Below are 25,694 nucleotides of genomic sequence, written 5' to 3' on the forward strand. Positions count from 1 at the left end.
CTCACAGGAGAACACGCATCACAGGGGTTCCCTGGCGACACAGCAGGCACTGACGTGTGCAAAGGGCCCCCATAGGGCACCCCTTCTGCACAGCACGGGCCCTGAGAATCCATGTTCCTTTTGCCGTTTTTGGAAACATGGATGACTCCACACACTTTCCCCCCATTCCTATCACGTGGTGAAGAGGACGCCCCAGGGTGCTCGCTCAGCAGGGGAGGAAGAGCAGAAATCAGCCCCAGGAGGAGGCACAGGGAGGGGCAGGCACTGGCACCCCGGGCAGAGCCTCTGAATGGCCCAAAGGGGCATCGGCTCAGCAGGAGTGAATGTTCTCACCTGCCTGTGTCAGGCGCCTGCACGCAGTGGCCACGTTGAGTCTCTTTTTAGACGTGAAGATCTGCCCGTGGGGCAGGGTCACCCCCAAGGCCCGTTCCCTCCGCGGCCTTCCTGTGCCGGCCGGACCAGCAGTGTCCGGAGGAAGAAACCAGCCAGAGCGGCCTGGCATCTCCCGCAGCTCCCCCCAGAAGGCAGGACGCGCCCGGACAGTGTTTCTGGGCACATTTGTACATTCTGCTGCCTTCTGATATTCTTAAACGCCCCATGTTTCCCTTCTCCCCCTGGGAACCCCGTATTTCCTCCCTTGGGCATGAGGACGGCAGCTGAGCTTCAGCACATCACCCTCCCACGGAAGATTTAGCCAAACTGAGTTTGACTTTCTAGACCTTGCACTGCGTGATTGAAGGAAAGAGTCTGAAGCACACGCGCCTCTCCCCTGGCACCATCATCTGAGGCCCTGCGTCGGGGCCCCTCTGTGACTGACAGGACCCTGAGATCAGAGGGTCCCAAGAGGGGGGCCACCTGGGATGGGGGGCCATGGCAGACTTGCCCATATGTGCCCCTCCCTTGGCTGATTCTGATTTTGCTATTAAAAAATCTTGAGGGGCCTCCCTGGTGGTGCAGGGGGTTAAGCGTCAGCACAGTGAAGCTGTCCTTGGGCACTGCAGCACAAGTTCAATCTTCAGCCAGGGAGCTACCCACACGGCACACCGACCTCTCCTGTCTCGCCCTCTGCTCCCCTCAGCAGTGTATTTCGTCAGTCTGCCTGTTCTGTTTTCAACTCTGTCTCTGGTGAATCCTCTCACCCCGCACTCTGGCCTGTACCCCAGTTCTTAGGTGCATGAATAAATAAATCTTTAAAAAAAAAAGTAGAACCACACATGTAGCCCTTTCTGTGCATGATGTCTGGTCTTTGGAGGACATGGGAGTCCCTGAAACTGTAGCCAGAGCGTCAGCAGGGAGGGCGGCACTGGCACAGTTTTGTGCTGGTGTTGGCAGGGAGGTCAGCCCTGGGGGGACTGTGTGGTCACCTGTGAAGTTCAGCCACACGCCAGAAGGTTAGTATCAGAAAAAGGGGATTTTTTCCCTGGAAAATAACAAGAAAGACCATGACTCACTGAAGGGAGTGTCTGGGAGAGACGGGTGAGAAGGGACAGCAGGAGGACGCAGGGCCTGGTCCCTCGTCCCCAGGGTAGGAAACCGCCTTGTGCTGAGACTGTCCCTAGAGGGGAAGCGTCCAGCGGGATTGTCAGTGACGCGTCCGGGGTCGGAGCCGGCTCAGGGGACGCCGAGGAAACTGCACCGTCACGAGGACACTGTGAACTCCCCAGCCCTGGCCGCCCAGCGCGGCGGAGACAGAGTCAGGAAGGGCCAAGTCTGGCCCCGGCCGGAGACCAGCACCCCCTGTCTCGGGCCCCAGTGGGGGGCTGTCTGGGCAAAGCCCCACTAGATATGGGTCCCCTGAGGATCCGGCCAGTGAGGAGCAGCCGCCACCCTCGGCCATTTCCTGAGGGCAGAGTCAGGTGCAGGGGGGACGAGACTGACTCTGGACACGGGAAGGGGCTGGGGGTGATGAGGGAAGGAGGGGAGACAAGGCCCGAGTCTCAGCAAGGGGGTCTGGCAGTGTGATCAGGACATGAGGGACCTGAAGCAGGTGATGGGGAGGCCAGGACAGGAGCCAGCGCTGCCTGGGGGAGCCTGGGCTGGACACATGGAGCCACATTGAATGAAGGTCCTCAGCAAGGAAGATTCCAAAACAATCAGCAACCCTCCCCCTAGTGTTGGGGAGTCATGAAGCCTGTGAGCAAGCAAACCGGCCAGTGGCTCATCACCCAGAACATCAAACTCAGAGCCAGGATTTGTCTTTTCACAGAGGAGCTGATTCAAGGCGGCCACCAAGGCACTCAGTGGGATTGGGACCCTGACAACCACCTCCCCAAGTGCCAGGAGCCTGTGATTATATAAGGGGGGCGGGGAGGGAGGGGGTACAGGATGTGAAGTGGGGAGTGGGCAGGAGGGAGGGGGTGCAGGATGTACAGTGGGGAGCTGCACATTTCCAGGTCTGAGGTTGGCTGGGCAGTCCAGGCATCATGGGGATTGGGGTTTGACACTCTCAGCAGGGAGTGTCTCCTCAGGGTCAAGATCAGGCAACAGTCAGCAGATACTTGTTTTTGATATGCTCACAACCTCCTGGCAACACAGAGGATTTCTGTCACAGGTGTAACACAATCAGTTTACCAAGTTCCAGGAATTGCAGAGGGAAAGAAGTGTGCTAGTTGCAAGTTGAAGATTAATCACAAGGAGAGCGTGGGGGAGAGAATAAAAATTGGTTTTAGTTTGATGCTTTCAGTCCTAATATTTAGTCTAAGGGTGGTTTTACTACCAAATGGAGGTGATCCAGGTACAGCCTGACCTCAGATCACCTGGGGTTAAAGTCCCACAATCTAGTCAGCACAGCCATGCCCAGGAGGGCCGGAGCCACAAGGAGTTAGTCTCAGGAGCCATTTGCTTAGCGGCAAAGGCTCCTAATGGATAAGTGAGAATTTCACACAGGAATTTAAAACACTGGAGAGGGGATGGAACCCAGATCACCCATCCAATATGCTGTCACGTGGAGGGGGCTGGTGATTGTGCTGAGGCCCTGAGGGACCTGAGTGGGGCTGCATTTGAGTAAGTCCCAGTGGCTGCTGTGACGCCAGACACCAGGCACTTAAGGGACCTGAGGAGAAGGACAGAGGAAAATCTACTCCCCCTTACTCTTCCCCAGACACTCCTTCCCCTGAGCTGAGTGACTAACAATGGACAAGAGGGCCCTGCACCATCAGTGAGCTGGTGAGAAATACCCAGGGCCCAGCATCCAGGGAGAGGGGCAGGGAGGTAGAGGGAAGAGTGACCCTGAGGAAAGAGAGATGATGCAGTTTTTGCTGGAGTGGAGACCCCATCCAAGTGTGGCCCCTGAGAAATCCCAGCTCTTGTTTCTTGCAGTGCAAGCCCAGTGGGTGTGAGTGTCCCAGTTACCATGGGAACTCCTGCAGAGGCACCCCGGAGCTCTAAAATAGTCAAGCAGAGATACAGGCCTGAGGAGATCAGAACTCGGGTAATCCCCCACTTTCCTTACATACTTTCCTTTAAAATTGCCTTTTTTAACTCCATGCATGTATAGATGAGTCCACAGCTATGTATAGAATTATACATACACATTCGCTCACAGCACACATGGTCATGCACACCTATGATCCCAGACACTATTGTCCTGTCTGGGACACGACATGTCTCCACTTAACCACTCAGGACCCAGATCAATGATTTCCAGTAACGTGTCCAAGATCAGTTGAGCACAAGATATGACCAGGAGGGACTCCAGGTCCCCATGTATCCAGAACTGTCTTTCCTGCTTTATACTGCATTACCCCTCACTGTGGGACAGAAGTTTTCCTCTTCCCTACCAGAAGACTCACCTGTAACATCTTAGGCCATTTCTTCTAGTAAGAAGCATCCTGGAGCCCAACTTCAAGTAGCAACAGAGGGATGGCTGAACTTGCAATCTGACAAGGGAGGCCTCCCTGAGCAGTGGCATTGGAACAATGATTTAAACTGAAGCCAAGTAGAGAACCATGTATGTAGCTGCTTGGAGGAAGGGATTCCTGGTCGAGGATTCAGCAAGTACAACGATTATAAAGAATGAAATGTTTTGGTATAAGAACAGGGGTTTAGCATCAGAAACTGAGGACACATTGGTGCAGACTCCTACTGGCCGTATTTTTATATTTTAACCTGAAGTAGGATTAGCAGCTACTGGAAAGAGTCATGAACTAAAATCTTTTGCACCTTTTGAGATGTCTGTTGCGTTGACAATAGACTAAGTAATGCAGTAGGAACATACCACAGAGTCCAGTGAGGAGGAGATTGCAATAATCCAGGTAAGAGCTGACTGTGGATGGGGCCAGGGTGTTAGCACAGCTGGTGATGAGAAATGATCAGATCCTGGTCTCTGTGGAGGGCACAGTCAGCATCTACAAAGGGTGGTGTCACAATACGGCCCCGTGGATATGCCCAGCTCCGAAACTCAGACTGAATCAGGAAGTGCTGTGTGAACCTTGAACTCAAGCCACTCAGGCAACTCCCAACCCCACTCGAAGTGAACCAGGTTAAAATAATGACTAGAAGGGCCCGCACCAACTCCCCCTCATTTTCTGATGAGTTCTCCCTCATTTCACTTGTTCTAACTCCAGGAATTTCATTCTTTAAAGTCTCTGCACCTGCTAATTCCTCTGCCAGGAACCTTTTCTTCCAAACAGTGACAATTACTCCCAACCCAGTTTCACTTTGGGCCTTTGTTCAAGTATCACATCTAATAGAAAATGAGCATTCAAACTGCAAAATCACCTCACCCTCTGCAAATGAATTGTCAATAAAATAGCACCTGTCCTTGAGAGAAGACAAGGGACAACCTGCCGTTGGGACAACCACACCATCACACACAGTCAGTCACCTTCAGAGCTGGCCAGATTGGGATGTTGGCACAGGGAGACAGGAGAGGGGGTGGAAGGGTGCCCAACAGGGAGGGGGCCTCAGCACTGGACAAAGCATGTCCCTAAATCCATCAGCCTTTGTTTCTTCCAAAGCCACCCCTCTTTGCAGCTCCCCTGGAGAGCTGCAGAGCCCTCCCCAGGTTACCCCGCAGCGCCACAAAGTAGCCCATGAGATATCGGCACAGCCTCAACCAAAACTGCAGGTGGGATGCCTTGTAACACAATGCAGGCTTTATCTACATTTGTCTCTCACTAGCTTCAAAATGCCTGGTTACCTCAACACCCACACTGTGGGTATGGACTCCTCTTGGGAGAATCTGTGACTGCGTACCTGGGGGATAGAGAGCCCTGGAAAGCCAGCTCAGAGTCCTTGGGCTCTCCCTTCCGTGATGTTGAGTCTCAGCTGGAGACCAACCTGGGGCATTTAGGATGCAGCCTCTCAAAGAGGCTGTGCGCACGCGCATGGGGACACACACACACACACACACACACACACACACACACACACAACCTGTAGTGCCCTCAGTGCATCACCGGGTCAAGGTGGGGTCCACCTGCAACTACTCCCTGTTAATGGAGTGGATTGAACGAGACTTGACTCTCCTGTCTGTGAAGTCAGTAGATGTTTCTTCCGGAAAGAACTGTGCTACCCCATGCAGCTCTGCGTAGGTGGGAAGGTGGGGAGACAAGGCACGTGTCTCAGCGGGGGGGTCTAGCAGTGGTGATCAGGACATGAGGGACCTGAAGCAGGTGATAGGGAGGTCAGGACAGAGCTACCACCGCCTGGGGATGCCTGGGCTGGCTACATGGAGCCCACATTGAATGAATGTCCCCAACAAGGAGGATCCCAAAATAGTCAGCTCCACTCCCCCTAGCTTGGGGGAGTCATGAAACCTGTGAGCAAACAAACCAGTCAGTGGCTCATCACCCAGAAGGCCAAATTTGTAGTCAGTATTTGTCTTTTCACAGAAGAGCTGATTCAAGGTGGCCACCAAGGCACTCAGTGGGATTGGGAACCTGACTCCCAGCTCCCCAAGTGCCAGGAGTCTATGATTATATAAGGGGGCAGGGAGGGAGGAGGTGCAGAATGTGAAGTGGGGAGGTGCGCAGAAGGGAGGGGGTTCAGGATGTGAAGTGGGGAGCTGCACATTTCCAGGTCAGAGGTTGGCTGGGCTGTCCAGGTGGGGATTGGGGTTTGACACTCTCAGCAGGGAGTTTCTCCTCAGGGTCAAGATCAGGCAACAGTCAGGAGTTATTTGTTTTTGATATTCTCACAACCTCCAAGGAGCAAAGAGCTTTTTCTTAGAGGCGTAACACAATCAGCTTTATGAGGCCCAGGAAATGTCGTTGAAAAGAAATGTATTAGTTGCAAGTTGAAGCATAAATCACAAGGAGGTATTAGAGGGGAAAGAGAACAAAGATTGCTTAAAGTTTAGTTCATTGAGTCCCAGGATTTGCTTTAGAGAGGTTTCTGTTACAAATGGAGGTGATCCAGTTACAGCCTGACCTCAAATCACATGGGCCTAACGTTCCACAATCTAATCATCACAGTATTGGACAAAAGGGCCAGGGTGTGCAGGGAGTTGGTATCAGAAGTCACTGTTTAAGGACAATGGCCCTAGATGGATGAAGAGAGAGAATCCATACATAAAGTCCAAGATTTTAGAAAATCACAAGATGGGATGGAGTCCAGGTCAACCAACCAATAGGTTCAGAGCCCAGGTTAGCTATTCACCCTCCAAATCTTAGGCTGTGACCTTATGCTCAGAAGACATAATATTCACAACAGAGTTTTCAAAGGAAGAAAAAAAGGTCTCCCTTAAAGTGATGCGCGAGGGGGGGAAAAAGCAAGCTCTCCTACCCCTACCCACTGTCTTTGTTCATACACAGTGTTCGGACAGAGCACCCATGTTGGTAATGAGTAATATGGAAAATGAAAAAAAAAAAAGACAGCAGAGATTCCGTGCAGACACACTAAAGTGGAGAGAGTGAAATATCCAATTTGAATAGATCACACAGCACAACACGATGCGACAAAAACACGGTACATCATCATTGTTTTCTGGACTAGAATAATTTTATGAGATATTACTTCACATGGAAATGCATCAACAATGTGAAGATGAACTAATAGAATTACATGCGAAGGGAGATTGCAAAGCTGAGGAAACAAGATGAAGATCAAACATCCCAACCTCTAAACTGAGTAATGATCACTGAGAGCTGAACAAGACCTGTGATGACTCAGAAAGACGATGAAAAAGCAAAGGTGTAGACATGGGACAAGATGAAACAGACATATGGAAGACCCTAAATGAAGAAAAGCTGGTGCGATACGGAGAGGATGGAAAATAGAATCCAGAACATGTTCTCTTAGGTGAGGATTTTTCTTGAAATGAAAGCACCGGCTCACAGCTCAAAACACATGGTGTTCCAGGAAAAGTCACAGCCCGTGGTTGACACACAGGCACAGCTTGGGAGAAGTGTGTGATATCAGGGGTGAAGAAAGAACTCTCTAGGCAGGCATTGGCAAAAGGAAATTCATTTGAAGAAGGAAGAACACTTGAGTGACTTGGTCTTTCATAGTACCCATCAGCACCTGGACACGTTTGCATGTCACAGAAGACTGAGGAAGAGGAGGCACTACCTAAGAAAGTCACCTCGCCCCAAGGTGTGTGTCCCTAGAAAGACAAAAGGCCACGACCTAGGGTGAAGGCTCTCAGGGAATGAGCCTCTCGAGAAAATTGATGGGCCACAGAACTCGGTCATCCATTGATGAACTAATACAACGACTGGTGTCAGCACAGGGTCCGCCTGAATAAAGAACGGGCAGTAAACCACGTGGGGACACGGTCACAGTCCTTGGCGATTCACCAATAATAAGGTCTTGGTGAACAGCAGAGAGAACGAGAGGCCAATGGGAGAAGCCCTGGTCCCTCACCTTTGCCAGTGGGGAGGAAATCAACTCTGAGAATGGGGACAGGCAGGAGCAGTGGGGAGGGTGGAGAAGCCGGGGTGAACTCGTGGGGGTCCTCTCCTTGCTGGCACGTGGAGGGGCACCAGGTGATTGTGCCAAGCCCCTGTGAGACTGGAGGGGCTGCATTAAGTCCCCGTGGCTGCTGCGATTCCAGACCCCAGCCTCGGAGGGGACCTGAAGAGAAGGAGACTGGTGGAGGGGCCACCAGTTATCAGGGCCCCTGGGCCCATCCAGGTGAGGAGGGATGAGGCAACAGTTCACCTGAGGAGCAGGTGGGGTTAGGGAGAGGGAGGCGTCCAGGTGGACTTCCTGGTGGCAGCTCAGGTGGGGAGGAGAATTAGAAAAGAGACCAGGAGCCTGGGGGTCACACAAAAGAGGCAAATAGGGACTCCAGAGAGCTGGCGGGATCAGGACGCTGTTCTTTAAGGTGACATTAGTGATTGTGTAAGTGCTCAATGATACACACACACACACATACATGTGACACATACACACACGTCTCCACTTCTGTGTTGATGCATGTACATGCAGAGATACATTCATAGTGGGTATCTGTATCTTTATGTATGTTTACATGTATTCATAGACATGAACATATACACACCATACCCGTGTGCACATACACTCATAACATACACTCATCTCATTCCTTTACATGTATAGTTACTTTTTAACACAACATAAGGGGTAAGTTTTTATTCAAAACAATTTCTGGCTTACAAAATATTTCAAGAATAAAAGAGAATTCTAGTCTGTCTTGCAGCCATAGTCCCATATCTTCAACACGTTCCACATTTCCTGGTCACAGATCTCTTCCTACCTGAATCAATAGACGTCATTATTTTAAAATATTTATTTATTGATTTGTACAAAGGAAAATGGGGTGTAGACCAGGGGTGTGAAGGGGTGAGAGGATTCACCAGAGACAGAGTGGGGAGCAAAACAGACAGATCTACTGAAATGCACCACTGAGGGGAGACAGGAGAGCTCTGGGGCGCCATATGGGTTACCTCCCCTGGCCGGGCATGGAACTCAGGCCACAGAGGTGATGGCACTGAGACTTAACCCCTAGGCTACCAGGGAGACCCCTACACCTGATTTTTTGATCAACACAATTCACTGGAACCACTTCACAATTCATATTCACTAAAACTCAACATCAGTTTACATTGTTTCAAAGTAAAATCTACATGCAATGAAACACTCCATTCCTCAGGATACTATGGTGAGTTTTGACCAATAATGAATTCTGAGCAAGACAGATTTTCCATCACCCCAGAATGTTCCCTCAAGTCCCTGTTGGTCCCACCGTGAAAGGCAGAGGTGGGGAGGCCTAAGCACCCTAAGCCCACAAGGACACCACAGCACAGATGGGTAGGGCTGACCTCCCTGGACTCGCTGCAACCCAGAGGTACTCAGGCCTCTGTCAGCTGCTGCAGCAGACACAGGGACGCATACAGGGCAGACAGGGGCTCCTTGGCTTCCAGATCCCAGGTGGACCTGGGGTTATTCAGCTCCATCCTCAGCCCACACTCCTGCAGCAGCCCATAGGTGATGGCCACACCCTCATCTTGCAGGAGGGCAAGGAGTTGGGGGTCAAGGGTGAAGGGAATCCACCAGGGGTACTTGAAGTTGGGCTCCAGGATGCTCCGTACCTAGAAGTAATGGCATAAGGGGTCACGGGTCAGCCTTTGAGCAGAGAAGAGGAAAACTTCTGTCCCAACATTGAGGACTGACACAGGGTGATGGAGGAAAGAAAGTTCTGGTTATGGGGACAGGACTCCATTCTGCTCCTGTCTTGTGCTCAGTGTGATTTGCATACAAGTTACTGGCAATTACTGCTCATTATTTTTGGGTTGCTAACTGGTGAGACTAACATACTAACACAACAAAGGTATTAGGAATTGTAGGTGCGTGTACATGTGTGCAGTGTGTGAATAAATGTATAATCTATACACTCCTATGGACTCATATACATACATGCAGTAGAAAAAGCAATTTAAATGGGAACTATGTAAGTCAGGCGGGGGTATTCCTCAGAGCCCTGAGCTCCTAAACCTCTAGCCCTGTTTGACTGTTTTAGAACTCTGAGGGCCTCTGCAGTGGTTACCATGGAAACTGAGACCCGCACACCCACTCTGACTGCTCTCCAGAAGGACATGAGCAGGATTTCCCAGGGGCCACCCTGGGATGGGGTCTCCCCTCCCAGCAGAAACTGCATCATCTCTCTTTCCTCAGAGTCACTCTTTACTCTGCCTCCCTGCCACTGCCCCCTGGATGCCGGACCTTGGGGATTCCTCACCAGCTCCCGCTGATGGAGCAGGATCATCCTCTCCATGGACTGGGCCAGCAGAGCATGTTGGGTGTCACTCAGCACTGGGGACAGAGGGTGTTTGGGAAAACAGTAAGGAGTCAAATACCCCCCAACCGGGTGACCTAGGAAACCCCATGGGGGGCCCCCTGGTGGCCTAGGAGTTAAGTCTCAGGGTTATCACCACCATAGCACATGTTCCATCCCCAGCCAGGGAGATGACTCACATGGCGCAGCAGACCTCTCCTGTCTCGCCCGCTGCTCCCCTCAGCAGTGTATTTCAGTCAGTCTGCCTGTTCTGCTCCCCACTCTGTCTCTGGTGAATCCTCTCAGCCCTCTCCCCACACCTCTGGCCTGAACCCAAGCTCTTGTGTGCATAAATAAATAAAATCTTTTAAAAAATATACTTAACGAAAAAAAACCCAGAAGCAGAACTCCAGGCAGAAGTATAAAACCCACTAAGTTTCTATTAGTGCAAGTTCCTGTCCTCTGAGTCTTCCTTCTGCTTTGGGGATGGTCTCCAAGGTGCTACAGCACATAGTCCCGAGGGTGGGATTCTGAGGCTGGAGGCTGAACCCCCCACCCCAATGAGAAGGTGGATGAACTTGGGCTGGTCTGTCTAGGTTCAAGTTTCATGTTACTGAGTGGGGACCAATGTGAGAATAAAAACCATATTCATCAAAGCACTTTGGAGAGGGGGCAGCTAACAAAGTCCTTTATGGGGTTCTGGGGACCACCTGAGGCTCTCCCACAGCCCCTTAAATCTCTCTCACCCATTACGGCTTCAAGCAGGTAAAAGATGAGGTACACTGCGTCAACATGTGGGCACCCTGGGATCGTTCCCAGCTCATCCAGGATGGTGGCACCAGGACCACTCATATGACCCAAGGGCTTCACCTGGTCAAGCTGCAAAAGGCAAGGAGGAGGAGGAGGAGGAGGAGGATGATACTGTCATATAATTTTGCCTATAAGTTATGATCTGTAAGTTATTAACCAAAAGTTAGGTTAATGTCTTTCTCTACCCCCAAGGGATACCGAGAACCTGCACTATGTGGGCAGCATAACCCTGGCCCTCTCATCCCCCTACTATTACTCCCAGTCTCCTTCCCCATGTCTCCTTCTGGGCAGCCATATCTCCTAAACACACACCATTTGCAGGTTTGATCAGCCTCAGAGAGCTGTGGGGCCCCCTCACCGTGTCCATGAGGGCCTCCAGAGCCTGTCGGTCCCCCAGCATAGCTTGGATATTAACAAATATGATGCCCTGAATGTTCCTTGACAGCAAATCCACCATCTCCACTCTGCGGGAAATCTCTTCTTTCATGCACTCAAAATCTGTCATCCAGGACATGGAAATAACTGTTAGGTTAGAACACTTCTGGGATAATCCTGTCCCCATTAATGTGAGCGAAACTCATCTGTTTTCAAGCTGCTACAAAAAGCATCTCTGTGGGTGATGTGTTTGAGCTCCAGGGTAGAGGTGTCAAACTAGGCTAGAAAGATGAGGATACAGCTGAAATGAGGGGGGCAGACACTGGGAGCAGAGATGGAGAATCTTAAAGGTGTCTTGGGATATGTAAGAAATGTGCAGGGACTCCTTTGTGGGATCTTTCTGGAATGATGAGGATTCCAGCCTTGGGCTGTAGAGATGAGAGTCTTCCCTGATCTGGGCTCAGTTTCCACATCTAAAATGAAGCTGTGGTGCTTTCCTGGTGGTGCAAGGGGGTAAGCACAGCACTGTGAAGCTTTCCACAGCCTCTGCAGCATGAGTACCATCCCTGGTCGGCCAGAGAGCTACCCACATGGCACAGCAGACCTCTCCTGACTCACCCACTGCTCCCCTCAGCAGTGTATTTCAGTAGATGCGCCTGTTCTGCTCCCTGCTCTGTCTCTGGTGAATCTACTCACCCTACACACACACCTATGGCCTCTACCCCAGTTCCTGTATGCATAAATATTTAGAAACTTAAAATAAAATAAATAAAATGAGGCTGTGGTGACAATCACAGGGTGTCAAGTATGTGAAGCACATGCAGCAGTAACAGGCAGACACTGTACCCTGTATAGATCACACTTGTGTCTGTGTCTTCTGAGTCTAGAAGGAATTAACTTCTCCCAAGGCACCTCCTCCTGCCCCCTCTTCCACACCCTCAGCCCCCAGGAGCCCCCTGGGCAGAGTGCTGGGCCAGGCCCAGGGCAGTGGTGCCAAAGGCAGGGCCAACTGCTGGGCGCCACTGATTGTGGCAGGAAGGATTCCTCCCCCAACCCCACCACACACTCACCTATCGGGGGGGATGGGACCATTAAGATACTGTAGTTCTGGAAAAGAAATTAAATTCCCAGCCCAAGAATTAGTTCAAAGATACTAGGTTTTTCTGCTCTTCTGCCCCTGCTTCCCCACCCCTCCTCTCTACCTGCTGCTGCCCATCACCCAGGGGTCCAGATCCCAGGGCCCTGGGAAGGAGCCCACTGCAAGCATGTGGGGGTTCTGTTGTGCAGAGTTGAATCCTGGGGGTTCAGATCCCACTCTCCTGGCACAAAAACAACTAACCCCACCCCTCTGGCCTGTACCCCAGTACTTGTATGCATAAATAAATAAAATATTTTTTAAAAATTGCTTACCTAATGAAAGTTTATTAATATTCACTGGAAAGATAAAAAAGAAGGGATCACTCACCAAGAGTTAGTCACAGAAACACACACACAGGTGACATCCCACTGTTAAGCAGGAAAAGCTCATTTTTTATATGTTTTCCAAGGTTCTGTTAGTGAAAATAAGGGAGCTGGCAGCTGTGCAGGAGGGGCTGGTTAACTGTGGGGAGAGGACTGAGCCCCTGAGGCTCTGGTGAGCACCCTAATTATCTCTGGGCTCACAGGGTCAAGGTCAAGTCAAACATACCTAGTGGGAACTCACCTTCTGGAAAGGTTTTCAGTTTACCATCTGAGTCATCAAGAACATCTGAAAGGAGAAGAAACCAGGTCACCCTGCTGGAGGCTTCCCCACCCCCACCCACAGCTCAGCCCTCATCCTGCAGGCAGCATGGCAGCTCTTCCCAAAGGGACTGGGCACCCCTCGATCAGAGGCATTGGGGTGCTTCTCACAACTCAGAACCCCTGACCTCACTCTGGACCTTCTGGGTCTGACGCTGAGAAGACCTTGGGATCTGCACCCACAGGTGCTACTTGCTCCACCAGAGACCTGCCTGTGGGGAGAGGGCCTGCTCCCCCCAACCCCTTGCAGGGCTGCCCCCTCTGCCGGGTCTCTCTGACCTGAGTCTCCTCCCTCATGTCGTCCTCCGAACCAGCCAGCTTCCCGGGTGGCTTCAAGGCCCACACATAGAAATGTCCAGAGGCCTGAGACTTGCCTCCACCAAAGAGAAAGTGATCACAAAGAATGGAGCCCACGAAGGACACAGAATGGAGACAGCCCAGGTGAGGAGCCCCAGAAATCAGTGTCCAGCATCCAGGGAGAGGAGCGTCCAAGCAGGCCCTGCCAAGACGTGATCTCCAGGGTGAACTGCAGCGGGTGGAGGCAGCGAGGCCGGGAGGGGAGACACAGAGTGTGGAGATTCCTTATGGACTTGGCTGTGAGGGGAAGTGGCTGGCGGGAGGGGGATAACTGGAGGGCCCTTGGGTGAGGGGCTGTGAGAAGGCAGGAGCCTGAGCCCCTGATCAGGTCCTGGGGAGGCTGCAGGAGGCTGGGGGCGGAGACCGCTCTGTGCCAGACACTCCTCTCTAACTCCCCCCACTCTGCAGAGCAGGTCTCACTTCCGAGTTACAGAGAAGACGGCCCCAGAGAGTCTGATGTTCTCCACAGTCACACAGCAAATATTTGCAAATTACTGAACTGGCTGCACTTTATTTTCCTCTCTGATCTCTTGTAGGGATGAAATCAGATCAGTGAGCCGGTGTCTGCCTCCCCTGCACATGGTAAAGGCTCCTTCCCTTGCTCATCAGCATGAAGCTGTGCAACAGGCAACAGGCCCCACCCCCTCGTGGACTGTCCATGCTGCAGCGCTGCTGTGGGGGCCTTTAGCTTCTCTCAGCTCATTCCCCACACTTAAGAAGCAGTGTTTTTGAAGATTAGGCATCTTCCACAGCCCTCCCTGAAGACATGGCACTTTGTCATACGCCATGACCATAAAGCACAATCATCTCCCGCTGCCTCTGCAGGGGTCTCTGACCTCCTCTAAATGGGGGACACCATCCTCGTCTCTAGCCCTCAGGAGGGCCTTGCTCTGGGGAGGGCTGGACTTTCCCCAGAAGCAGAAGACACTGACCCTGCAAGCCTGGAGAGTTCAAGATCTTTCTATCCAATGTCACTTATGGGGGGTAACTGACAGCAGGACCTGACCCTGACCAGATGCTGCAATTAAATTTCTCTAGAGGGGAGTGGGGGGCGGGGATGCACTTCCCCTCATCTCTGAGGAATCTGCCCCCAGCTGCATCAGGCTGACCTGAAGATGGGACCTACATGAGGGAATGGAGAGTCCAAGGAATGTGAGCTGGTGGGTTTGCAGCCTTCATGTCACCCAGATTGCACACTTTGTTTTTGATGCAAACGGTTCACACATGTGGGTCAGAACCCAAGTGAGTGTGTTGGGGACTGTCCATTTCAGGCTAATGAAGGAGGAAGAGATTCAGGTAAAATCCTGCCTATGTGGTTATGGCTGTACAACGCCTGTGATTCTGCTGATGTCTTGCAGGCTTTCACTTAGGGGCTGTGGGTAACCCCATAGAGGGAGGATCCTGGGGCTCCCCAGTTGAGCTACTAAAAAAAAGTCACATTGAAGCATCAGAGATGGTCTGCCCAAGGGCAACCTTGCCCAGTGCCAATCACAACCCCCTGCTGAGCACCCGTTTTTCATTCTTCACACAGTCTCAGTCTCCCTGCAACAACAGTTCATCAGGCCATCCTTGAAGGGGGCCCGATGTGTGTGCTCCAGACACTTAGTAAAGGGTGCTGACAGGCAGCCAAGTCAGGTTTCATGTGGATGATCTTTTCCTCTCGTTTCTCTTTCCAGCAGAAACACACCCCACCCCTTGGAACATATGCATCCCTCAACTTCTACTTACCCCAACCATCCTCCTCAAACTGCAGCAGCTTCTTCTTGTAGGCCATCACCATGCCCTTCTGTAGACTCAGCACCAGCTCACTCTGCTTTTGGTACTTGCCTTTTCCTTCACCCTGGGGGCAGAAGCCCAGGAACATGGTCTAATATACACATGGTTTTGAAAGTCAAGTAAATCTGGAAAGGAGGCTGGAAGTCATCATCCACCCTAAAAACAAGCAAAAACCTAAAGAAAGAAAGTCACCCAACAACTGTTCCGAGATCTGTCCGGAGAGTAGTTCACATCGCAGAGAATCCCAATGTCCTCAAAATTGGAGAGAGCGAACAGTAGGGGAAGAAGATCACAATTTACCAGAGTAAAAACCTCCATGTGAACCATGGTCAGGGTAAAACTCCCATTCATTGCTGGTCAGAATGCAAAATGGTGCATCCACCCTGGAAGACAGTGTGGCGATTCCTTGCAAAACAAAGCATACTGCTCTCACCATAAAATCTAGCATGTTCTTTATTAGTTACTAAAAAGTTATTGAAAATTTGCCTCTCAAAAACCACCACATGGATGTCTAGAATCAGCTTTACTCATAAGTGCCAAAACTTGGAAGCAACCAAAATGTCCTACAATAGGTGGATGATAAACAGTGGTGTATCCAGACCCTGGAATATTATTCACCATTAAACACATAAACCATCAAGGCATGGGGGACTTTTAATACATTTCATTGCATGAAAGAAATCAAAATAAAAATAAGTTCTGTATGATTTAATTAACTGCATGACATTCGGAAAAGGTAACACTGTGGAGACAGTGTAAAATGAGTGGTTGTTGGGGAGGAGAGAAGATACTGCTTTACAGTTATGGCTCTACTTGTGTTATAATGTCAAACTTATGTGTCTTTATACTGTATATCTATTAACAGTTTTATGGTTGTAATTAAATTTTATGCTTTTGACATTTAGTTCTATGCCAGAAATAAAGATGATGTAGGTACCAACATTATATTTCAGCATTACAGAATTCTGTATCTGTCTATATATTTACCTTTAAAATAAAATTCTTTATTTCTTTTTCTTTTTAAAGGAAAATTTTCTAGATATAATGTGCATGGTTGGCAGTTTTTTATTCCTTTCAGCACTTCCCCTATGTCACCCCACTTCCTTCTGGTTCAAGGTTTCTTCTGAGAAGTCCACTATGATTACTTGATAGACAATTCTCCCATGCTCTTGTGGTCTTACTAAACACTGTTAGTTACTTTTAATATGCTTTTTATTCCTCATGATTTAGATTAGTACATCAGTTCTCTCCTCAAAGTGAAAAAGAAAATAGTATATAGTTTGAAATTATTTAAAACTGTTTTTCACTAAAATATTGGCCTCTTTAACATATAGTTATCTAGAAGGAACATGATTTCATTTTTTTCTTTATTCAGGATTTCCCTGTATTTTTCAGTAAAATATTTCCATATAGATCCATTTATTTCTGAAAGAAGTTACATCTAGATATACGTAACTAGAGTTGGTAAGTAAATGGGACTTTCTATACTTCACATTATATATACTATTGGTTTATTGAACATCTCAATTCTTCATCGTTTCCCCCCTCAAAAAAAAGTTTAGTAAATAAAAGTGATAATATCCGTGATTATTTTCTAACTTACGCTTCCAGAAATTTTGCCAAAAAATTACCATATTGAATGAGGCTATCTATTGTTTTGAGACAGGGTATCATATATCCATTACCAATCTTAAAATGCTCTTGAATACATGGATACATTCGTAATTGAAAGATCTAGATTATACAATTTTAAAGATATAAAATAAAGAATGTGCTATTAGATATCTGTGTGCTAAGTATCCACTGAGTTTATCACATTGTCTTTCTTTTTGACCTTGATAAGATGCCAAAATACCACTCCTAGGCATTTATCCAGAGAATATGAAAGCACTAGTATGAAAATTTTTTTGCACCCCTATGCTCACAGGGTGAACCTAGATGCCCACCTAAATGGAAACCACCTAAATGCCCATCACTGGATGAGTGGATCAAGAAGTTGTAGTAGACACACTCAAAGGAATACTACTCAGCTCTAAAAAGATGAAAACTTGCATTTTATTGCAACATGGGTGCAACTCAAGGTGATTGCCCTAAGCAAGTAAGTCAGAAAGGAAAAAACATTTACCAAATAGTGTTGCTCATATGAGGAATATGAACAACCAAAGCAAACATGACAATATTCAGTAAAAATGACTCTTAAAAATATGGTGGTTGTGGGCCTCCCCTGGTGGCACAGCGGTTGAGCGCTGGGCTGCGAAGCTGCCCGCAGCCTCTGTAGCACCGGTTTGATCCCCGGTCACCGGCGAGGGTCCCACATGGCGCGCAGACCTCTCCTGCCGCCCGCTGCTCCCCTCAGCAGTGTGCTTCAGTCCTTCTGCCTGCTCTGTTCCCCGCTCTGTCTCTGGTGAATTCTCTCACCCTCCTGTGCTTCTGACTGTACCCAGTGCTTGTATAAATAAATAAATAAATCTTAAAAAAAATTGGTGGTTGTGGAGAATTGGGGTGGGATGAGGAGAGAGGAGGAAAAGGCAGAGGAGGTCAATTTGATAGTGGGATGGCACTAGAACTTTGCTGGCAGGTGCTGTAAGGCATAAACACACTTGAAATATGAAGCTGACCTCCTGGAATTTATACAGTTTGTAACTAATGATAAATCAACCTTTTTTTAATGATCTGGGTGAAGCTTCTTCACACTCCTCTAGGGAAAAATCACTGAACTTAGGAAAGTTGTTCACAACCGGGGATTTTATTTCTTTACTTTCTAAATCTGGTAAGTGAGCACAAAATACCCAAAAATCATATGTCCTGCAAAATAACATTATAAAATAAAAATCATTTGATTATTAATATCATGTCAAAGTATTATAGGTGGTCATTGTGATCACTAGGTATATTATGTGTGCTTTAATATATAAATCACATTCCTTAAGTCTTTTCACAACATGTAGCAACTTTGACCACCGCAGTTTGGAGACGGTGGCCCTCATTTCTTCCAGCATGAAACTGAACATGTGTACAATAGAGGAACCCCGCCTTTAGATTCACCAGGATCCAACACAATCCAAACGTAAAATATAATATATCACTATTAGATCTGCTTCCTATTGGTCATCACTGAATGGTCCCACTGGGGAAGCACCAAGCATGAGGCTGTTAGGACGCGGTCTCCAGCCAGGATAAGGCCCTGCACATGGCGGGTGGAAATAGCAACCTGCACCTTCTAACCCCCAGAGGCAGAGGCTGAGTGGTCTCAGGCCGTAGGGAGCGAGGCTGGGCTGGCTGTGCTCGCGGAGCTCCCACCCCCCCCACCCCCCCACCCCCCCCACCCCCCCCCACCCCCCCACCCCCCCCACCCCCCCCCCCCCCCCCCCCGACGCCAGTACCTTGATAGAATTCCAAAGGGAGGAGACACCTCCAGAAACACCCCCACTGCTGATGTCTCGCAGCACAGGGCTGTTGAGCAGCTCCACCGTCTTTGTCACCACACAGAGGTTCTTCCCTGATCTCCGGTATTGGTTCATGAAGTGGGGCAGCGGTTTCAACAGTTTCCTGGAGATAAGGGAGGAGAAGGATCAGAGAGAAAGCGATGCCTCCTCACATGACCCTGGATTGGGCTCCTCTTCAAGACCTGGGAGACTGCAGACTTTACATTCTCACCGTTGAGCCCTCAAAGGGCAGGAAAATATGGGCTTATGGCTTTGAGCTACAGAGTAACACAGAACAGCCTCAGACAGGCACAGTGGAGAGGCCCCGTTCTCTGGTGGGGTAAAGGAAACAGCAGAGTCTGGTCTTAATAGAGAAACATACGAATGTTCCCGAGTTAGACGGTGTGGTTAGGGGCAGGTTATAGATCCCAGCACGGGGCCTCTCTCCAGTGAGGCTGGAGTAGCCGCACCCTGGGGCTGAGGACAGTCCTCAGGGGTGTGACCGCCTCGCCAGGAGCCACGTCAGCACCATCAGGGGGAGCGTGGAGCTGCTAAGTACTGTTAGTTTAATGAATGAATGAATGAGTAAATATCCAAAAAAACAGGCAGCACAGGATGTTCATTTCTTCGTTTTGAGTCTCAACAACAAATCCTGCAAATGCCTGTTTGCCAACAGCAGAGCACACCCCAGGGCTCTGCGGACACATCCCCTCCTTCTCCCATGGCCTCACCTCTTTCTGAGGTCTTCTAATTTCGGTTCTAAGATTTCAACAAATTGATACCAGAGGGAGGATTCTTGCAACTGAGAAAATTCCACCCCAACATTTGCCTCTGCCACAGCATCCACAGCCACGTCAATCTCCACTCCCCGGAGCCTAGTGTCACTGAATTGCAATGGTCCTTCCACATGCTTATCAAGAGGAGAAAAGGTGGGCTTAGATTGAGTCAAAAATTAACTCTAGAGGGCCTCCCTGGTGGCGCAAGGGGTTAAGCACTGCACTATGAAGCAATCCAGCCAGCCTAGGATGGCCACATGGCGCACCCGACTTCGCCCATCTTGCCCGCTGTTCCCCTCAGCAGTGTGTTTCAGTCAGTCTGCCTGTCCTGTTCCCTACTCTGTCTCTAGTGGATCCTCTCACCCCCCACATCTCTGTATGCATAAATGCCCCAGCTCTTGTATGCATAAATAAATAAATCTTTTTTTTGTAAATTTATTTTTTTTAAAGATTTATTTATTCATTGATTGATTTATACATACATACATACAAGCTCTGGGTACAGTCAGAAGCGCTGGAGGGTGAGAGAATTCACCAGAGCCAGAGCGGGGAGCAGCGCAGGCAGAAGGACCGAAGGACACTGCTGAGGGGAGCAGCGGGCGGCAGGAGAGGTCTGTGCGCCATGTGGGACCCTCTTCTGGTGGCCGGGGAGCAGCTGGGGATGGAACCGGCGCTGCAGAGGCTGCGGGCAGCTTCGCAACCCAGCGCTCAACCCCTGCGCTACCGGGGAGGCCCAATAAATAAATCTTTTTAAAAAAAATTAACTCTAGACCAAATGGAGAACTGAACGGAAATGGAATCTTCCTACACATTCAAAGTCTCCATTGAGCAGTTAATGATTAAATTAATGATTAAGTGTAAACTACCCCCGAGAGGAAGTATTTGACACACAAGGGTCCTGTAACAGCAAGAACGACCTGATGTAAATCTCTGGGGATGTGACCTGGGCCCTGGTCCAGGAGACACACAGCATCACCCACCCAGCCCGTCACTCCTCTGCAACAGGACAGCATCAGCCCCAGAGGCTGCACACTGTGCAGAATGTAGTTATTTTAAAGCCAGCATGACTTGAACAATGACGCTAGTTCCACTGACTCCCAGGCATGGAACTAGAGCAAATTCTTTTACAAACTTTCATTTGCTGTTATGTAAAATGGGGATACTATTCCAGCTCAAGAGGCTGTGGGAATTATGAAATGAATGATTGTATGCCTTGCTCAATAATTAGGAACTTCTCAAGCACTCAGAGCTCAAGTCCTTTGCCTGTAGGCAAGGCTGATGCTAGGATCAAACCTTGAGGATAGCTCATAATTGGTGGGAAGCTGTGCCACCTCTATCTTACAACAGTAATTTTCAAATTTGCCTGCTATGCTGTGATTGATTGACAATACCTGATAATGAAGAACTTGATTCCAGAATATCCAAGAGGGAGAAAGGAAGTGGCCTATAGCCTTTCTTCCAAAAAGTTGAGATACGCTTATCGTCCACTAAAACAGAATACAGTTTCACACTGGAGGCATATTCCACACATTTGACATGCTCCATTTCATTGTCTCCAATTTCTTTTTTCATAATCTTGATAAAATTCAAAAAACTGGGCATGTTCTAGGAGCAGATAGAAAATGGTTACAGAAATCATTTGAGGCTTATAAATGAGATTAAATAGGTAATTTTGTGTATTTAAGAGAGTTACAGTGATTTTAAAATACTACAGAAAGATTTAGGCCTTTGTATACCTGCACAATCCAGTGGATGCAAATGCAAATGATGTCCATGTTAGTAGCTGCAATGGGCCCTGAGTCCCAAGTCAAACAATATCTAGGATTCACTACAGAGTCCCTGCTGTACTCAGAAGTGAATCCCACAAGTTTTCAGACTCCAGCACCTCCCAACAAATCAGTGCCCAGCTCGACCTCACAGGGTCGGCTCTACTTCAGAAAACGTCAGCAACCCCAGGTGAGAATCCCCTTTTCTAGGCTTATTTGCCAGCTCTTTGGGAGAGGACAGAGGCCTGAGTCACAACCCAGCTGCAGGAGGAAGTGCATCCCTTTCTGCGCTCAGCTCATAGGGTCTCCTATAGCAAGGATCTCAGCAACTCTCTGCCCTCCTACTCACAGTAACAGGCCCTGACCCACTGAGGTTCCAGAAATCAGTGTACTAACACAGCCCTCTCCCCTACAAGCCTCCCAGCCACCAGAACAAGCCAAGAGTGCTTTGCGGGAGGCTCCAGCAGCACCTCAGATCCTACAGACCCCAGTAGCTGTGCCACCATAAATGAAACACTCAGAACAGTGCAGGAGAAGGAATCACACACAACAGAGGCCAAATACAACAGAACGAACCCAAAGCAACAGTGGGGAGAAGGATAAATACAAATGGCCACGCCAGCCTTGAGGGGAGCCGCACACCACAGAGAGAAAATCAAATCCAGAACCAACAACCCTGAAACAGAAGACCTCTTCTTCTGTCAGGTGAAGAATTTTAAATTACCATGATTAAGAAAGTCAAAGAACTCAAACAACACAATCAAAACTCAAAAAACCAAATCATATATATAAGAAGATGCAGAATAGAAAAAGAATACTGCGAGAAACATAATCAACAAAAGGAAGATAGACTGAAAGTTTAAACAAGAAAATAAAGGATTGCAGTGTGTAAAAAGGTCGGTAGAAATGTAAAAACTTCTTGAAAAAGCCATGGAAACAGAATAGATGGCACGGATAATGATCAGATACAAAAAGAAAGAGAGGGCAGGAGAGATATTAAGGAAAAAGAATTAAGAAACACTTCAAGAATTATCTCACACAGTGGAAAAGGAAATATATGAGTCACAGGAATCTCAGAAGGAGAAGAAAAGACAGTGGTGCTGAGAAGCTCTTCAAGGAAATAATTGAACAAAATATTCCAAAGTTGAAAAAGGAAATAAAAACAGACATACAGGAGGCTAGCAGGACATATATCACTATTAAAGAAAAAGCATAGCAAGACACAGAACAGTAAAGCTTCTAAGAATTCAAGACAAAGGAAAAATAATGAAGTTGACAATGAGAAGAAACAGAAATCCTATGAAGGAAACCCAATTAAGCTAAACCCAATTAAGAAACCCATAGTGTCTCTACAGAGACACTACGGTGGGGCTCCCTGGTGGCCTAGGGGTTAAGGATCAGCATTACAACTGCAAGGTCCTGAGTTCGATTACCAGTCACAGCACTGCCCCACATGATGCTACACCTCAGTTCTTCTAAGCAAAAATAAATAAATAAATAAAATCTTTAAAAAAGAGAGAGAGAAACACTATGGGCAAAAAAAGAATGGGGACCTCCCTGGTGGCACAAGAGGTTGGGCGCAGCGCGGTGAAGGTGACCATGGCCTCTGCAGCTGAGTTTGATCTCCCTGGCTGGCCAGGGAGCTACCCACATGGTGCAGCAGACCTCTCCTGACTCGCCTGCTGCTCCCCTCAGAAGTGCATTTCAGTCAGTCGGCCTGTTCTTCTCCCTAGTCTGTCTCTGATAAATCCTCTCATCCCCACACCTCCAGCCTGTACCCCAGTTTTTTTTAAAAAATCAAAAAAAAAAAAAGGAAAGAAAAGAATGGAGTGACATACTCAAAAAACTCCAGAGCAAAAAAAAAGCAATTTAAAAATGCTTCATCCTGCAAAAGTATCTTTCCTATATGAGGAAAACATAAGGACCTTCTCAGGATATGAAAATCTTCAGAAATTTGCTACTGCTAAACCCTCAGTGCAAGAAATACTACAAGAAGACTTAGAATCAAAACCAACAACTAACGAACATGAAGAACTGAACAAGGTATTGAGCAGAACCACAAAATGATGAACCAAATGGCAGAACAGACTTCCACATCAGCAATCACCCTAAAAATGAATGGACAAAACTCACCAATAAAAAGACCCAGGGTAGCATGTTGATTAGAAAACAGAACCCAACCTTCTGCCATCCCCAGAAAACAACTCTAAGTGCCAAGGATAAGCATCGATGGAAAGTAGAGGGCTGGACAACAATTCTACAAGCAAATGGACCCCCAACAAGGCAGGGGCAGCCGTACTTACATCAGAGAAAATAGACGTCAAACTAAGAAGGTGACCAGAGACACTGATGGACACGATATGTTGATCAAGGGACAGTATTGATGTGTCTCACCACTCACCAAATGAAGGCGCACCAGCATACATTAGACAATAATGTTCAATCTGAAAACAGATTTTGGAGAAAATACATATGTGGCAGGAGACTTCAACACCCCACTCTCACCAATGGACAGATCTACAAACACAAATAAACAAGGACACAGACCTCCCTGGTGGTACAGGGGTTAGAGTCTCAGATCTATCAAGCTATCATCAGCCACTGAGGCATGAGTTTGATCCCCAGCCAGGGAGGAGACCCACATGGCATAGCAGACCTCTCCTGTCTCCCCGATGCTCCCCTCAGCAGTGTATTTCAGTAGATCTGCCTCTTCTGCTCCCCACTCTGTCTCTGGTGAATCCTCTCACCCCCTCACCTCTGGCCTACACCCCAGTTCTTGTATGCATAAATAAATAAAAATTAATCTTCCATAAAATAAAAAAGGACACAATCACCCTAAACAAAGATGAAGACCTCATGGGCCTAACACACAACCTCAGGACACTTTACCCAAAAAATAAACATACACATTTTTCTCAAGTACATAAAGACATTATTCAGGATAGACCATGTACGTGGCTCACAGGACAAATATATGAAGATTGAAATCCTACCAACTAACTTCTCTGACCACAAAGGCATCAAGCTAGAAGGCAACTAGGAAAGACAGCAAAAAACCACCTCAAAACGTGGAGGTTGAACAACACAATACTGAAAGGCCACTAGATCAATGAGGAAATTAAAGAATAAATTTAAAATTACTTTGACAAAAAAAAGGCGATGAGGCAACAGCTTTCCAGAATAGATGGGACACAGCAAAAGCAGTAGTAAGAGGAAAGAGTATAGCACTACGGACCCACGTCAAGAAAGAAGAAAGAAACAAAAACAACAACCTAATTTCCCATCTCCAAGAACTAGAAAAAGATTACCAAAAGACCCAAAGTCAATGGAAGGAAGGAAATGAATATTAAAGCAAAATAAATGAAATAGAAATAAAAAGACAATCAAAAAAATAATGAAACCAAGAGATGATTGGTTGAAAAAATAAACAATAATGGACAATCCTCCAGCTGGGCTCCCAGAGGAAAAAGAGGGAGATGAGTCAGATAAATGTGATCAAAAATGAAAGAGGAGAAATTACAACAGACACAGCATCAACCCAGAGGAGAATGAGAGATGACCGTGAGCAATTATATGCAAACAAATGCAGCAAACTAGATGAGATGGACACATTGTTAGAATAATAATAATAATCACCCAAGGCTAAATAACAAGAGATAGAAAACTTACACAAAAAATTGCAAGCAGCAAAACTGAGTCATGCACTGTTGCTCTGGCAGAAATAGGACAATTCTGTAGTTCATGGCGATGGGCATGAGGTGTTCACATTTAAAAATCCAGAAGCCTCTGTGTTATGCTATGAGGATCAGGATTTACTACAACACCATCAGGTGAACAACTTCTCCACCATCAGGGCTCCACAGAGACGGTCGTCAGCCTGCCAGGGGCTGTCCCTCTGCACAGGCACTTTCAGGCTTACAGACTGATGACAGCAAATGGCAGAGCAGGAGCATCAGCTCTCAGTCCCCCCAGAAACACCCGTTTCAACAACCACCTTTAGGCAAGAGAACACTGGGTTTGATCTCACAAACAAGGCAACAAAGGGAAAGAAAACAAGCAGGTGCATAAAACAGCCTCTGCACAACAGTGGAAATAATGACAGAGGGCAGACACAAGCACAATGGGTGAAAATATTGCAAACCACACCACTGATAGGGCGTAGTATCCAAAATAAATAAGGAAGAACACAATAGGAAAAATAAATCCAAGTATCTCCATTTGTCTGTAGGCAAAGGACTAGAATGGACAGTTCTCCAAACAGGACATAAACACGCAGGACAGCTGTCTGGACACTTGCTCACACCAGTAGCCATGAGGGGGATGCTAAGTGAAGCCTCCACGCCCATCTCCTCACACAGTGCAGTGTCTATTATCAAGAACAAAAAGCTACCAGGGGTAGCGAGGCTGTGGCAGGAGGGACTCGGGGCACGGCTGGGATGTCAGCAGGTTT

At 48.1% G+C, this 25,694-nt stretch overlaps 1 protein-coding gene across 1 annotated transcript; it reads right to left on the reverse strand.

The window, feature by feature from the left end:
* Positions 1-9,257: 9,257 nt before the first annotated feature.
* Positions 9,258-19,758, reverse strand: LOC129145381 (gasdermin-C-like). The gene is made up of 8 exons (XM_054692798.1): positions 19,745-19,758; positions 18,661-18,826; positions 15,230-15,341; positions 13,068-13,112; positions 11,349-11,488; positions 10,927-11,059; positions 10,145-10,218; positions 9,258-9,497 (listed from the first exon to the last, which is right to left on the reverse strand). Exons 1-8 carry the CDS (start codon positions 19,756-19,758, stop codon positions 9,258-9,260), a joined length of 924 nt encoding a protein of 307 aa, XP_054548773.1.
* Positions 19,759-25,694: the final 5,936 nt, after the last annotated feature.

This window comes from Talpa occidentalis, unplaced genomic scaffold (genome assembly GCF_014898055.3).
Source record: "Talpa occidentalis isolate TD23 unplaced genomic scaffold, MPIMG_talOcc4v2.1, whole genome shotgun sequence".
Taxonomy (NCBI): Eukaryota; Metazoa; Chordata; class Mammalia; order Eulipotyphla; family Talpidae; genus Talpa; species Talpa occidentalis.

Coding starts and splice junctions, on each gene's coding strand:
- LOC129145381 (XM_054692798.1), bottom strand. Junction 13,113..15,229: donor GTTTGAGGAGGATGGTTGGG/GTAAGTAGAAGT, acceptor TTCTCCTTTCAG/ATGTTCTTGATGACTCAGAT. Junction 9,498..10,144: donor TGCTCCATCAGCGGGAGCTG/GTGAGGAATCCC, acceptor CATTACTTCTAG/GTACGGAGCATCCTGGAGCC.